At 37.1% G+C, this 16,703-nt stretch overlaps 1 protein-coding gene across 1 annotated transcript in view; it reads left to right on the forward strand.

Moving 5' to 3' along the window:
• The window catches only part of Arid5b (AT-rich interaction domain 5B), a 175,725-nt gene that overhangs the window by 75,516 nt on the left and 83,506 nt on the right, over positions 1 to 16,703 (forward strand). Inside the window, exon 4 of the mRNA XM_077798454.1 lies at positions 13,830 to 14,060. Within this exon, the coding sequence (XP_077654580.1) occupies positions 13,830 to 14,060 (231 nt within the window). The remainder of the gene's footprint in view (positions 1 to 13,829; positions 14,061 to 16,703) is intronic.

Here is a 16,703-nt window from a genome sequence, read left to right on the forward strand (position 1 = left end):
GTGTGTAGAAATAATATAAGCTATATCATTAACAATTCTTTTTGGCGGTCACATGTTGAAATGATATTTTGATCAATCCCCAGTACTGAAAAAAAAAATAAAAGGAATAATATTTTTAGATATTTGAGGCCAAATAAAATAGATAATAATATTCATTTCACCTTTTTTCTTTTTACCTTTTTAATATTGATTACATACTTGACTCACATTACATTTTATTGAATAGTGCTGCTGCAAAAGATTTGGGGGAAAAAACTATATATTCCTTTGCTAAATTTTAAGTAGACATCTAAAATTTTTTTTAACTATGACTTTGAGTAAGTTTTTGTTAAATAGTATAAAATGTTAAACATGCTAGAGAATAAAATAAGATGGTGATTCACTATCATTAGAAGAAGCTTTATATATGATTTGATAAGATTTTACATGTTAAAATTTGTAGTTAATAAAGCATAGCAGTTCGAAATAAATCATGTAAAATTGTTATCCTTGGGTTTATCCAATTTATGTCAAAAAATCTGGTTGCCTTGCAAATCATTATAGCTACATTTTGAGGGATCAGCATCATTAACTTTACTACTTGGCTTTTCTGAATTCAGGGTAGACAAGCCTTTGTGGGTTTTTGTTGTTGTTGTTGTTTGTTTGTTTTGTGTAACAGGGATAGAACCCAGGGGCACTTAACAACTGAGCTACATTCCCAGCCCTTTTTATTTTATTTTTTAAATGTTAAGACAGGGCCTCACTAAGTTGCTTAGAGCCTCACTAAATTGCTGAGGCTGACTTTGAACTCATGATCCTCCTGGCTCAGCCTCCCAAGCCACTGGGATTACAGGCATGGATCACCATGCCAGGCCAAGCCTTTGTTTTAACTGAAATATAGGCAAGAAGGGAAAAAATCAAGAATATATGGTTTGAGGTGTCTTGATATATACATAAAGGAAGCTTCTCCAAAACAGTATTTTGATTTGACTCCTTATTGGTCATAATAAGACTAGGGATGGGTGGTGGGTAAAGGTGTTGACTGTACTGGATGCTGGCTCCTTCTTGGGTAAATGAATGGAGATGTGAGATAGAAGTTGAGGATCCACCCCATCTGTATGTAGTTTCCCCTCAGAAAGCCTCCTGAGCACTCAGTAGGGATTCTCCAATTCAAATACAGATTTAAGATGAGGCCCAAAGGACTTAAAAACAGCATACTACAGGGACACAGCCACATCCGTGTTTATAGCAGCACAATTCACAATAGCTAAACTGTGGAACCAACCTAGATGCCCTTCAGTGGATGAATGGATAAAAAAAAAAATGTGGCATAAATACACAATGGAATTTTACTCAGCAATAAAAGAGAGTAAAATCATGGCATTTGCAGGTAAATGGGTGGAATTAGAGAAGATAATGCTAAGTGAAGTTAATCAGTCCCCAAAAAACAAAGGCCAAATGTTTTCTCTGATATAAGGAGACTGATTCATAGTGGGGTAGGGACGTGGAGCATGGGAGGATTAGATGAACACTAGATAGGGCAGAGGGGTGGGAGGGGAAGGGAGGGGGCAGGGGGTTAGAAAAGATGGTGGAATGTGATGGACATCATTATCCAGAGTACATGTATGAAGACACGAATTGGTGTGAATACACTTTCTATACAACCAGAAAAAAAATAAAAATAAAAGCCTGATTAAAACTAAATTTTTTTTTAAAGATGAGACACTGACAGAATAAAAAGCCTTTGCCCTTCCTTCTGTGCTGAGTCACTCCAGGATCCCTATGATAAGATACAAGAAAGCAAAGCAATCATCCAACTCTCTTGTTGCCTTAGGGCATGAGCTTCCAGAAGTTGGTTCAGCTTTGTGGACAGGGCTCAGAGCTTGGGGGTAAAATTCAGAATCTCCAGTGATAGAGAGAGAGATCTCATAAAATGGAAGGACTGCCTAAGTTCCTGACCCTTCATCTAAGAAGGTTTGCCAACCCATGCCTCTGGGGCTGGTGGGCAGATATCTTTCTCCAGAGTCATTCTGTCTTGTAGGAAGAGCTGTGGATCCAGAGCCCGGGGGGAAATCGTGATGAAAGGGTCAGATGTTTGTTGAGACACTGTCTGTAGGCAGTTACATTTGCTAACACTCTCAAAGGTCTAGGAAAGATACCAAGAAATTAGAACACTGATTCCGTGTCCTCCAGGAGTTTATACTCTAGCATATAACCCTTGCCAGTCATACCCCTCTTCTTTGGTTGTATAACATATACATAACATTTTTAAGTATACAATTCAGTGGCATTAAGTGCATTCCCAATATTGTGTAACTGTCATTCTTATCTGTTGACAGAACTTTTCATCACACCAAACAGAAACTCTGAACCCATTAAGCAAGAATTCTCTATTCCTTCCAGTACCCCTCTACCACCCACCCAACCAACGCCTGGCAACCTCTAGTCTTCTTTCAATCTCCATGAGTCAGCCTGTTTTAAATACCTCATAGAAGTAGGTTCATACAATATTTGCCCTTTTGTCTTTGCCATATTTCATTTACCATGATATTTTCAAGGTGTTCATCTATATTGTATCATATATCAAAGCTTTATTCTTTTTAGTGGCTGAATAGTATTCCATTGTATGGGTATACCACATTTATCTGTTCATCTGTTGATGGACACTTAGGTTTTTTCCACTTTTTGACAATTGTGATAATGCTCCTATCAACATTGGTGTGGAAGTATATAAGTATTTGTTCTCAGATCCTTTGGGTTTATATCTAGGAATGGTATTACTGGTTTATATAGTAATTCTAGATTTAACTTTTTAAGGGACTGACAGACTTTTTTGCTATGGCTGCACCATTTCACATTTGAACCAGCAGTGAGAGAGGATCCCAATTTCTCCACGTCCTCACCAGCACTTGGTATTTTTGTTTTTGTTTCATAATAGCTATCTAAGAGGATATGAAGTGGTTTCTCATTGTAGTTTTGATTCGCATTTTTCTAATGATTAATCATGTTGTCCATTTTTAACATACCACTTGTACGTATTATTTAGAGAAATACCTGTTGAAGTCCTCCATCATTTTTAAATGGATCATTTATCTGTTACTGAGCTGTAGGTCCTCATTATAGATTCTGTATGTGAATCCCTTATCAGGTATATGATTTGCAGATTTTCTCCCATTTTGTGTCTGTCTGTCTACTTTCTTGATAGTATTCTTTGGTGCAAAAAAAATTAATTTTTATGAAGCCCAATTATCTATTTTTCTTGTTACCTGCATTTTTACTGTCATTGGGAAATCCAAGGTCACAAAAATGTTTACCAAGGGTTTCTTCCAAGAATTTTAGTTTTAGCTCTTAAATTTGGGTTTTTGATCAAGTTTGAGTTGATTTCTATGTATGATTTGAGAGAAGGGTCTAATAGTATTCTCTTGCCTGAGGATATTTAATCTTCTTGCTACCACTTATTGAAAAAACTGCCCTTTCCTCATTGAATGATCTGGGCACCCAGATCATTGACTGTAGCTGTTAGGGTTTATTTCTGGACTCTTCTTTCCCATTAGTATATACGTCGATCCAGATGCCAACCCCATAACCTCTTGATACTGTAACTTCATAGGAAGTTTTGAAATCCAGAATTGCAAGTCCTCCAGTGTTTTTCTTTATTCAAGATTATTTTCAGTGGCCCCTCAAAAATGCATATTGATTTGGCAGATGTTCCCTTCTTTTTAAAAACTACATTTGAAAATGCAGAGAACCAAAGGAAGAAATAGAATTATAGGTAATATCACACCCTAGAGTCAGCCACTGTCTTATTTTTAAATATTAAACAAGACAATATGGGATACCATTTCACACCCAGTAATATAGCTATCAAAAACACAAATAAGCCAGGCACAGTGGCCATGCCTCTAATCTCAGCAGCTTGGGAGGCTGAAGCAGGAGGATAGTGAGTTCAAAGCCAGCCTCAGCAAAAATGAGACACTAAGCAACTCGGTGAGACCCTGTGTCTAAATAAAATACAGAATAAGGCTGGGGATGTGGCTCAGTGGTCAAGTGCCCCTGAGTTCAATCCCTAGTACCTTCTCCACCAAAAAAAGACAAATAATCAGAAGTGCTGGTGAGGATGTGGAGGTATTGGAACTCTCATACACTAACAGTGGAAACGTAAAATGGTGTAGTCACCTCAGAAAATAGTAGTATGGCAGTTCCTCAAAAAGGTAAAACTAGAATTACCATACTACCCAACAGTTCTACTCTTAAGTGTATACACAAGAGTAAAGACAAATATCCACGCAAAAATATTTGCACAAATGGTGATAGCAGTACTATTCAAAACAAGATAAATAAAATATGATTTATGCGTACAGTGGAATATTATTCAGCCATAAAAAAGAATGGAGTTTTGATGTGTGCTACAACATGGATGGACTTTGAAAACATGATGTCAAGTGAATGAAGCCAGCCACAAAATACCATATAAATGTACAATTCCATTTACAATAAATGTCCAGAATAGGAAATCTATAGAGATTGAAAGAAAATTGCTGGTTATTTAAGATTGGTGAGAGCAAGAGAGTTCAGGATTTCTTTTTGGGTAATGAAAATATTCTAAATTTGATTGTTTTGAGGGATGCACAACACAAATAAGCTAAAATCTTGTACACTGAAAATGAATGAATTGTATCTTCAGTAAAGCAATTAACAAAACACACAAGTCTGGGCTTATTTCATACCTTCCCCTTTTTTAATACCTTTATTTTATTTATTTATTTTTATGTGGTGCTGAGGATCCAACCCAGGACCTCGCATGTGCTAGGTGAGCGCTGTATTGCTGAGCCACAACCCCAGCCCATACCTTCTCTTTTTTTTTAAAAAAAATATTAATATAACAGAAACTTCTTTGCAAGATCTGAAATGTTATTTAGCTTAATTATTTTTCATGGCTTTACAATTTTAATACCAGTAGAATATCATTATATATACACACAAACACACACACACACACACATATGGACACAGGTGTATGTGTATACATATCTGTGTATGAAATGCCTTTGAAGTGGTAGGCATTAGATCATCAATATTAGTCACTCCTACATGGGTATTTGGTTCTCTCTATGCAGTTTTTTTTTCCTGATATAAATTATGTTGGCAATTATTAGATTTAGCCTAATTAGTGTTGACTATTTGTGAAATGATCATGTCCATGAAAGTCATGACAAATAGTGATTTGTCATTTTGTTAATGCACAAATTTGTATCTCACATGCTGAGAGACTGATGTGTGGAAGTTAATCATTTAGCTATTGATCTGTCCAGTACTGCACCTTAATTAGGTTTATTCATGAGTTGGGGTTCAGGAGAGTATCTCAAATGTCAAGGGTTTTGTGCAGCTGCTGCACTAACAGAATTGCGATTCTTTACAATGACGGCAGATGTAAAATACAACTTAAAAAAATAAAAAGCCATGTAGATGATCCCTGGGGAAAGATTCCAGAAGTTGTTTTAATTTTTAAGGCCCGTTCTGCTAATGATGGTTCAGTTTATTCCTCGTATAACAACTTAGTCATGGTAACCATAGGGGCTGATGGAGTCTTAGTGGCATTTTCTAGTAAGCCAGGACAGGGTTGAGTTTAATGGAATTCAAATCCAAAAATCCGGTAGAATATTTATATAATACATAAATTAATCTCTGAGGAAACTTTTCATTTGACTTTGGAGCATGAAAAAATTTTGTCTAGGCCCTGGCTCCCTGATGTGCCATGGATTTCTTATAGTTTCTTCTTGGGATACTCAAATTCATTTATACTAAAAATGAATGACTGGTGATAGCTTAAAGGTTAAATCTTGTAAAGAGGAGGAAGCTAAGGTAGTTCAGGACCCTACAATTATACCTCGTGTGTGGTCACAGCTCTACCTACAAATACATCAGTCAGATCATGAGGTCTCACCAGTAGGTGTTTTTATTGCATAATCCCTGTCTTGTGTGACATTTAAATTTTGGCTGAGATGAGCCATATGGAAATAAGATGCAAAATTCTCAAGTTGAAATCCAGAGCGGCTTCTGAATGTGGCTGGTAATTCAGAGGCCATCCAGGAGAATGGTGGAGGTGGCACTGGCTGCCTTCCCAGTGGGTTCATTGGTTACTCAGAGTGATAGCAGTGTTTGGTTTTATGTTTTCTCTTTTGAGCGATGAAGCAACAGTAAGGGCAAACGCCAATGTTAACATGTTAATACATATTTTATATTTGTGTGTCCCTCTTTTTTAAGTGCCTGGCTTTTGGACATGGTTGACTAAAAACCCCTGGTTTTGTATTTGAAATATTCTTTGTTCCATTTGTAACCATGCACTGATATATTTTCCCACATTTTTTTTTTTGTTTGTTTGTTTTTTAAGTTCTCCTGTGATGTTTTTGTTGCATGTCCTGGGAAGATCTGTGTTTCCATTTATCAAAACAAATGGCAAGCTAGGGACCATTTAAAGGAGGGTTTTTTTTAGTTAATAAAGCCAATCTCCTTGTTCTGTTATGTTAAAAGTACATTATCTTTTTATTGCCAGTTCTGTCTGGCTAGGTCTGTTTTCTGTCTTAGCAATCTCAGGGCTGCCTCACTTGCTTACTGTGTAGAGAATTACAAAATTATTAAGGGTGGGGCAGCACCAGCTGACTTACAGTACAAGCCATTTCTCAAAATAACCACAACAGTGCAATACTGATGTGTCATTTACGTCACAGTATGTTTTTATGAAATAGTTTGTGGCATTTTCATTTCTATTCCGGATGGAATCTTGTTCTCTCTCCCTTTTAATCAGGCATTTAATTTATTTTTATTATTAATATTTTCCACTCCATGTCTTGGCATGTCTCCAATTTAACAGCTTTGATGGGAGGGGGGACACACACACATACACACACACACACACAAAAACCAACTGATCTTCTCTCACCCGACTCTCTAACATCAGTTTAACTGCAAATGTATTTTCCCCTTTGATGTGTACTAACTTTGAGTACAAAGTTGACTGTCTTTAGAGAGATTCGGAAATACAGTGGGGGCCCATTACACATTTACACAGAACTGTTACCACGAACTGATAAAGTTGATGTACAACTTTGGAATTTTAAACACTTTCAACCAATTCAGGCTATTTAGTCATATACCCTGCTGCATTTTTCTTTTACAAATGTCTCTCTGTATAATGTCCTGTAATTAGAACAGGAAATCATTGAGTAACTGTAAGATGAATAAGAGCACTTAGACTGAAAGGAAAATTACCTTCCGAGAAATTATATTCTTTTTTTTTTTTCTGAATGTTACAATGTTGATAATGATAGTAACAGCTGTAGCTACTCTTATCTGTAGAATTTTCATGCTCAGGTTTTCTGAAATTAAAAAAAATCATTTTCAGTAATAATCAAAGAGAAATGGACAGAAAATAGGAAATGCCTAATTATGACGAATATGCAGTGTCACAACAGAGCAGCAATTAAATAGAAACTTCAATATAATTGTCAATAGCAGTAAGTATTGGAACAGTGCCAGGTATATAAAGTTGATGCTTTGCCTTTGGTTGGTTGCTAGGAGCACAGAGAAAAGTATAAAGCTTTGAGAAAGGAATGTCTAATGTAATAAAGTAACAGAAGGAAGCATAAATCATTGTGAGAGCCTCTCGTATTGACATTATTTTACTTAAATTGTTTCAAAACTAGACATCAAGTTTTATAACATGAGCAAATTCATATTTGCTTGAGGGGGAAAAAAAAGAAAAAGAAAACTGTTGTCTCAGAAGCACGAGGGACATTGTGTTTCAAACTTAGCCTTCATACATATTTGGAATCTTTTAAGTGAAAATCTTTAAATGTTTGTTTCTGTTGGCATCCAAATGCATTTGCCCTAATACGATTAAGGGAACTAAAGGGCAAAATACTTGGCAGATTTTTCAGTTGAGGTAATTAGGTGCAGGAAGGAACATGCATATTTTTTCCACCAGGCTCTATAAAATCCTGGTGTGCAGGGTTTTTTTTTTTAAGATTTTTTTTTTAAGCTTACTGATGTTAGAAGTAGATTATAGTGGTTTTCAGTAAGCATAATAGTGTGATGTTTCCGAAACAAGTCTCCCTTCCTCCCCACAGAATCAAAAAGAAAGTTACATTTCTAAATTGTGTAAGAGATAAAAGCAAATTTCTCCTCCGGAATTTATGTTTTCAGCCGTCTGTGCATTTGGCCACCATTAACTATTTTTAAAAAATAGCATTATGGATATTTGAAAGTCAATGCTCCATTAATTCATTGTGTTTGCCATTTCATGCATCTCTTTTTGTACAAAGACAACTTGAGCAACGTGCTATTCAGAATGAATGCCTGCTCTTACCCTCTCCCCCTACCTCTTCCCCACCCCCAGCCCCACTTTGAGGATTAAAGCAATGGTATACAGTTACTGTTTGAAAAGCCTGGGTGGAGTCTCATGTTATAATTACAGTTTCTCTGTGGAATTCTGTTTTGGACTTTGAAAATATATAAATAAGTGAAAAATTGACATTGAGAGAGGTTAACAAAACGTGTAATTATGATATAAGCACAGGATTAGAGTAATTTTGGATGAGCATTACAAGCAGTGTACTTTAGGTATTAACTTTTAATAGGCAAAGTTCTTTTTATTGAAGTTGAAATGAGGTTTAGTAATTTTGGGTCTCTTATTCCCTTTGAATACTTCATTTTAAAATGGGCATGTTCACATTTTTTAGGGAGGGGTGGGGAGGGGGAATTGAGGAATAGGATGATATTTTAATAGAATATGATAATTGTGGTTTTTAATTTCAGTCTTGGCTACCAGCAATTTATTGCTGATCATTTTCTATTGACTGGAATAAAGTAATATACATATACATACATATATATATATATATTACATATATATGTGTGTGTATATATATATATATATATATATATATATATATATATATATATATATAAAATCCAACTAAATACAACCAACGAGAGTGTTAGAAGGATACTCCTTAGGGTAGTACTTTGATTTTTTTTTTTCCTATGTGGGTGTGGTTGAAAGAAAATCTTTGTTCCAGGAATACTTTGTCTTTTGCCAAACAAATGTGTAATTTATCCATTCTTTATTCATTCTTAGTTTTATCTACTCTGCCTCTTATGAATTAGAAAGGGAGAACTGTCTTACATAGCATTTATTGGCAGCCCTATTTCATGGGTAGCTTTGCATAGGAGTATTTGTTTATGTGTGTATGAAATGCATAAGGAGGAAAAGAGAATCCTGAAGAATTTAAATAAGCATTCTTGAAAGGGTCTTTTGACTTTGTTTCACAGTGTACTAGGGCAAAATAAAACATGCCAGCCATTGAACAATTTAATATTTTTGTAGCTGTATCAGGAGGAAGTTAATTTAATGCAGAGGCTTAGGAGGCCGTTATAGGATCATAGAATTTTAGATCTGGAAAGCTCTCTCAAACTCATACTTTTATACTCTGTTATACACCCTTTTAAAAAATATATTATTAAACTGACCACACTTTGTCTCTAGGAAGAAAAAAAAAATGTCTCTCCAGTAAAATAAACATGTCTGCCTAAACTACAAAGAGGGGTCTTGGGGTATCTTTGCTTAGTGAAAACTTGACCCAGCTGACTCATTCTTCCAGGTCTCACTTCACCTCTGCATCTTCTCTTTCGTCTCACCTTAGTGTGCTTTGTTAGCATCCATAGAGTTCTGAGGATCTCATGGGCTTTCTCTGGTTTTGTAAATATGAAAGTCAGTTCCCTGGGGATGTCTAATTATGAGGTTGGAAATTTGCCTCTGTCCAAACAATGCCAGAATTCTGGTCCAAATGGGTGGTTCTGTTCATAAGCAACAAAGTTATCATAATTTTTGTTTTGGCATCAATCAGGCTTTGCCACACTAGGCCAGATCCCAGCTGTACCTCTAGGCTCTTTGTGTGGAGAGAGTTTAATGAGGCACAGGGGTGATAGGCTCGCAAAACACAGGGTTGGTGCGATTTCCTATCACCTGAAGAGAGAGCTGATGTCCATGAAGAGTTTGTCAATAACATTAAATCACTACAGTAAGAATTGCAATGCTCTGAAATAATAATAAGCTAATTTAGCCAAAGTAGAATGATTCTGACTTATAACTAGCTAAACTCTCCATGAAACAGAAATCTCCTATTTTACTTGATCATAGGTCACTATCCTCATTCCTAATATTATAAATTAGTTCAATCGCTATTATTATTCCTACTGCTATTATTATCTGAGGCATTTTGTCATAATAAAAAGTTCATCACCCTTGGAGTGAGAAGATTGGGTTATACCCTCACCTCCTTCATTTTCTAGCTCTTTCAGATTCTGGACTAGTCACATAGATGTCTTAACCTCTTCTCTCACCTCTAAATTGGGTAATATTAACAGGTAATAATGCTGTGCATAGGCTGCTGTGAGAAACAAAAGAAATACGTTATGTGAAGGACCTTTGCAAATTTTAGTGTTTTATTATCAGTACCGGAAATAGCATTAATATTTGCTCTGCTTTCTAAACAGGAAAATAGTCCCTCAGGACCTCATATATTTAGTTAAGAAGATTTTTTTTTTCATTTGCTATCTTTCGTGATATCTGCAATAATCCTGAAAAAATGTGGCAGGGAGAAGGGAACTTTTTTCCTATATTTTGTTCTAAGTATTAGAAGACTTAGAAGAGAAATCAAAATATGTGTGTGTGCATATAATGTATATATGTGTGTGTGTGTGTGTGTGTGTGTGTGTGTGTGTGTGTGTGTGTATCTGGCAACTATGTATGTATGCATGTGTATAGATAGATATACATATGCATATACATATACATGACAGATTTATCTGAATTGTGTGTGTGTGTGTGTGTGTGTGTGTAAACCCAAGCTAAATAAGTTACTGTAATTCTATGCAAAAAAAAAAAAAAAAAACTACACTCAGATTCAGAATTACGGATTTCAAAGTCGAGTGTGCAAGAGTTATGTGAGATGTCTGTTAAAAATGTAAGGTCCTGGGCCCCAACCTTGGAGATTCTGAATCAGTCATCCTTGATGGCACACAGAGTCTGCTCTTTTGCAGGCATCCTGTGTACTTCTGAGATAAGCAGTCCCAGAACCTCTCTTAGAAACATTGACTTCAGAATGAATAGATGGTTGTGAGATTCATTTCCATGAGTCGGGAGTGGAGGGAAGTTGCTATTTCTCATCCAGCTGAAAGGAAGGATTCATGACTTGGCTAGTGAGTTATCAACTGCGTGAAGGAAAGGAGAAGACATATTTTGGCTAGGATGAGGTAGAAAGAACAAAAGAAGCAGCAGCCATGCCTAGGTGCAGAATATTTCCAGGGAGGTGATTCTGTATAGAACAGAGAATAAGGGAGAGATTAGAGATGGCTCCATCATGAAAAAAAAATGGCTAGAGAAAAGCAGAACAAAATGATAGGAAGGAAGTCATGAGGATCGTAGTGTCCAGGTAATGCCATCTTCCATGAAACTGATTCTGAAGCGACTGTTCTTTCTCTGTCATTCAACTTGAAAAGTGCAACTTTCTCCATTTTATTTCAAGAGCACCTAAAGAAACTGGTGCAACTTTCTCCTTCACAGAAAGCCAATGGCATGACCAAAACAGAATTTTGGATCATTAGGTGTTTGCACAATATTTGCTACATACAAAAATTTGTATTAGATACTGAGGATGCTAAGAAGAGTAAATTATGGGAAGTTCCTGGTTGTCTTCCTCTCATATTCACAATGTGCTGGACCAATAGAGTATAGTCATATACAGAGGGTATACTGATATCATGACACATTTGAGGGCTGCTTCTTGAATAGCTCTTAGATACTGGACTTCTGGTCGTGTTTGGTGAGCGGTTCCATGAAAAGTTGTTGGGCTCAGATTTGATCCTAAAGTTTGAACTTAGTGTCTAGGTCTGCTAAAAGAATCTCAGATTAGCATATCAAGGGACATATGTATCAGCATTTCAAAACTAATTTTCCTTTATGGGCTTGCCTTCAATGTAAACATATTTCCTCTTAATTAAGTGTGCCAGCTGATAAAGTGGCTGCCCAGAGAATCCAGGCAGGAGTCTAAGGAATGTAAGCCATTAAAAGATGTCATCTTGCAAGCAGCTGAACATCTCCATTCACGGAGAAGCCTCCAGCCTGAGGAACTAAGTGAACATAATTAGAAATACATCTGGGTATTGGCCTCCTATCTGAAAGGTCATATGCACACCTTCCATGGGTACTGGTTACGTTCCATCATTATGTGCTGTCCTTACTCACTCGTCTCCTACTGGTTACCAGATGGCCATGATAATGTCAGAATCCTTAACAACTGTCTTGTGAAATTCCCTGCAGCATGGCAAGGGCTCAAAATATTGAGTGTTTTCCCTCTGGATAAGCAAATGACAAGTCTTGGAATCGCTTACAACTGCCCCAATGGTGTGGTTGTGGAGAGTGATGGCAAAATGGGTCATGGAACCTAAATTCCACTTGAGGTTGTTCAGGTGACAGGTCACCAAAGGGGGATGCTTGCCACATCTCAAGCGTAAAATGAAGGAAGGATTCATCCATGCCAAATCTGGTTTCTGTAAATGAGCACAGGCATGTAAATAAGCAAGCATTAGGATCATTGTAAGAGGAAGATTCATTAAATGTGCTGAAATGTTCTCCTGACTTGAGTTGGTTCTGATGGAACTCTCTCATAAGAATGCTTGGGGAGATCTCTCAGCATGATTCTCTGAAATATGCCAAGTTACCAGATGGATTTGAGGAACATTACAAGATAGGGGGTATGTGTAGGCAGGGTGGAGAAGAAGGATATATCAGTCAAGTTGGGATAGATCATGCTGCAATAACAAATGATTCCAAATCATAGTAGCTCAAAAGAACAAGGGTTTATTTTCTGCTTATGTTATGCATCTATTTTGAATCAACCAGGGGCTCTGCTCCATGTTATTTTTACTCCAAGACCCAGACTGGCAGAGTAGCTGCTATCTGAAGCATTACAGATGGCCAGAACAAAGACACGGGGAGACTCTGGTTGGTGCACACTGGCTCTTAGCACAGCCACCACTTCTGTCATATATCATTGGCCAAAACAAGTCACAGGGCCACTGGACTCCCTAGAGGGTAAAAAGCACAGCCTTTCCTCAGGCCCATAAAGAGAACAGGAAATATTGGCTGTATAGCAATAATGACCCCCAGAGCAGGTAACAATGCTATTTGGACCCATGAACATTTCTCCCATGCCAGATGACCTTTTTGGAGGCCACAAACATTAATATATATATATATATATATATATATATATATATATATATATATATATATATATATATATATATATATATATTGGAGATACATATATATCTCCAGTATAAAAGCAATATTAAACTGTGGGAGTCAGTGTATAAAGAAGCTCAACATATTTCTGCTTTTTTATTTCCATGATGACTTTGATGATTAAAATGTCAAATACTCTCAAAAGAGTTTTTTGGTTCTCCTGCTCACTGGTGACACCAACATTGTTTAATATGTCCTCAGAGCCACCCTGCTCCTCTTTTCTTTGCAAGAGGTTACACTCCATAGGGAGCCTGAGATGGGGGTGGGGGGTGGAGGGCTGGATTATGAGGAGGAGCCAGAAGATTCTGGCACTGTCACCCTAGATGAGGAGAACTGGATTGAGAGCCTTGCTGAAGATGACATCTTTACAGAGAACCAGACGTGATTATTGAAGTTATGCCATAGCCACGAAAGTTTTTTGTTTTATTTTCATTGTTGGGGGGAAAAAAAGGGAGGTAATGCAAATATTTTCTCATTTGTCTAGGGGAGGACGAGGAAGAAACCAATGTGATCGTTCTCAGCTACCCTCAGTACTGCCGCTACCGCTCCATGCTGAAACGCATTCAGGATAAGCCATCTTCCATTCTAACCGACCAGTTCGCGCTAGCCCTGGGTGGCATCGCAGTGGTCAGCAGGAACCCTCAGATCCTGTACTGCCGGGACACCTTTGACCACCCCACTCTCATAGAAAATGAGAGTATATGTGATGAATTTGGTGAGTCTTTGTTTTTTTGTTTTTTTGTTTTTCTATCTGAAATTCAACATGTGTCAATAGTTGTTCTTGTGAGGGGTGGTGAGGGGGAACAGGCCTGTGTGCCATCCCACTCCTCCCGTTCCCCTACAGTGTCACTCCCTTCTTGGCAGCCTTCGTTTACCACCGTTTAAAGATTATTATTTAATATTTGTTGTTCAATATACTGTGAAGTTGGTTGGTTGACCTTGAAATTGGACTTTGGGACAGGAAGCTTTCATGCTCTTTCTTAAAAGGCTTTGGCTATTCAAATACTGTCTTTTTAGATTTGGTTAATCATTCTCTTTGGTAAGGTACTGTAAAATGCACAAATTATAGGTACCTCAGTACTATGAAGTGAATAGGTAGATGGATGGATGGATATATAGAGTAGATTCCATGTTCCCCAATTTTTTCTTCATACACACACATACATAGTGCCCACCCAAGATGGGCATGTACATTTGTCTGCTTCTCTGTCTAAAGCTAAGTGTCCACGAGTCTCTGTAGTCATAGGGATTTGGGGGGAAAGACACCACATCATCAGTTTGGGAAGTCTTGAATGGTGTAGAGACTGGAGGATGCAGACAGTTGTTCTCTCACATCTTCCCCTCTCTCATCTGTTTGTCAAACAGATTGGATCACATTAGAGGTTCTCTGCAGACAGAATTCCTATACTTACAGAGGCATGACCACCTCCACCCTCACCCTCTACCCCCACCCTCTACCTTCTCTGGGAATCACCCCCATAGATGGGATGATGAAGCCCTCGGTGGAAAAGAAGTTGAGACCCCCTGATCTAGAAAGAGCATAGCATCCCTTTGATCTGGAACATTCCCTGATGCTGTTGGTTTATGTCCCCCCCCCCAAAGAATCCTGGTTTACAGATTATTCAATTTCAGGTTATCCTGCTTAACCATTATAGACCTCAGCATGGTTGGAGAGTCCTTTCAAAATGGATTCTTTGTGACTCCAGCAGCCCTGTTGCTCCTGCTTAGAGGGATTTTGTAAAGCAGATGTGGGGGCGAGGGGATGGGAATGATGACTCAAGAAGGAAGGGACAAGAGAAAAAAAAAAAGAGAACAGAAAGATCTAACTTCATTGGAGTCTAAAGGCCATTACTTTTTTTTTTTCCTTATAAATTGTTTTCTCAGATGTCTTTTACAACTCTGGCTTATAAGATGACTCAATCTATGAGAGTGTAATCGTGTTTGTACAAGTTCTATTTTCTTTCTTTAAAGAAGGATTTATTGTCATATTTTTAATATTCAAAAAATCTTATTTAAGGAGATAAATGTGCATTTTTTTTCAATATCCTCTTTTCATCCATCTGATCATCAGATTAGCATGTACAGACCTCCCCTTTTCAGTATTGGTGAACTTTTCTTCCATATCCCCTGCTCCAAAACCCTGTATCCTACTTGTTACTCAAGTGGTCTCTAAATTCCTGGCACCCACTGAAACTGTAAGAGTGCTTTCTCTCATTTGAGATGATTCAAAATTAGAGTTTCACAATGTAATATAATGAAAAAAAAAAGTTTTAACCTTTTTGGCTAATTTAAGAGTTATTAGTCATTGCCTTTCAAAGCTGTTACATCTAGAATTGGTAATAAAAAGAAGTTCCAATTCAACAGCGATCACAATGGCTGTTAAGAGTTCCTAAATTAGTTTTAAATGTTCTCACAAACACAAGCGTCTGACTTTTGAATGTTTTCCTGAACTTTCTTCTGGTATAGCTAATGTCAATGCTGTTTTTTCTTCTTTAGCCTCTTAAAGGGGAAGTTTTCTTTTGGAATAAAGGTATCTTTAAAGAGCTTCTAGATGGTTCTCTTAATAATTGGAGTATTAGATTTTTTTTTTTTTAGTTAAGCTTGTACTTCAAATAGTTTCTACTTTTGAAAGTAGTTTGTGTGAACAAGTCAACAAAAAAAGCTTGTTTTGACCCAATTTGAACACCTTAACTAACATGTCTCCCCCACCTCCTCCTTTCCGTCACAAATCTTAATTTCCAGAGAACACCCTTTTAAATCTCCCAACTGGTTGTATTTGAAATCGGCATGGGCTAACGTGTTTGTTAAAACATGGCGTTAGGTTTCTCCAACCAACAGTTGGTGGAAGAACATAAATTTAATTAGTGACTAGCATTAAACAAATGTTCCTAATATTAAACACTGCCAGATGACTGAAACACTTCTGTCAGATTACTGAGAGTGCCAAGGGGCCCACAGATGAATTTTCTACACAGTATATATTCTGTACCACACGTTTGGTGACTTCAGTAATTGGTCAAATGTAATTTAGGTAACAGTATGCCTAGGCTGTAAAAATCAAATTTTATTAGCCATATCACCAGGTGGATGAATGGTAGAGCTGATGGCAAAGAGTTTATAGCATTTAGCAGCTACACCTTTGACACATGAAATTCATAAATTGCCCTAAAATGCCTCCAAAGTCCTTCTCAAAAGGACAGTGTCTGCTTTCCTATGATTGGATAATGTTTATTTTATTAACCAATAAACTTTTTGCTTTCTTCTATTAAGTGGGGTTATAGAATGGGAGTGGGAGGGGCTTGACCAAAAAAATAAATAAAACACGGCCCTTGCTTGTTTTGAGGATTTAAAATCTAAT

Source organism: Urocitellus parryii, chromosome 5 (assembly GCF_045843805.1).
Source record: "Urocitellus parryii isolate mUroPar1 chromosome 5, mUroPar1.hap1, whole genome shotgun sequence".
Lineage (NCBI taxonomy): Eukaryota > Metazoa > Chordata > Mammalia > Rodentia > Sciuridae > Urocitellus > Urocitellus parryii.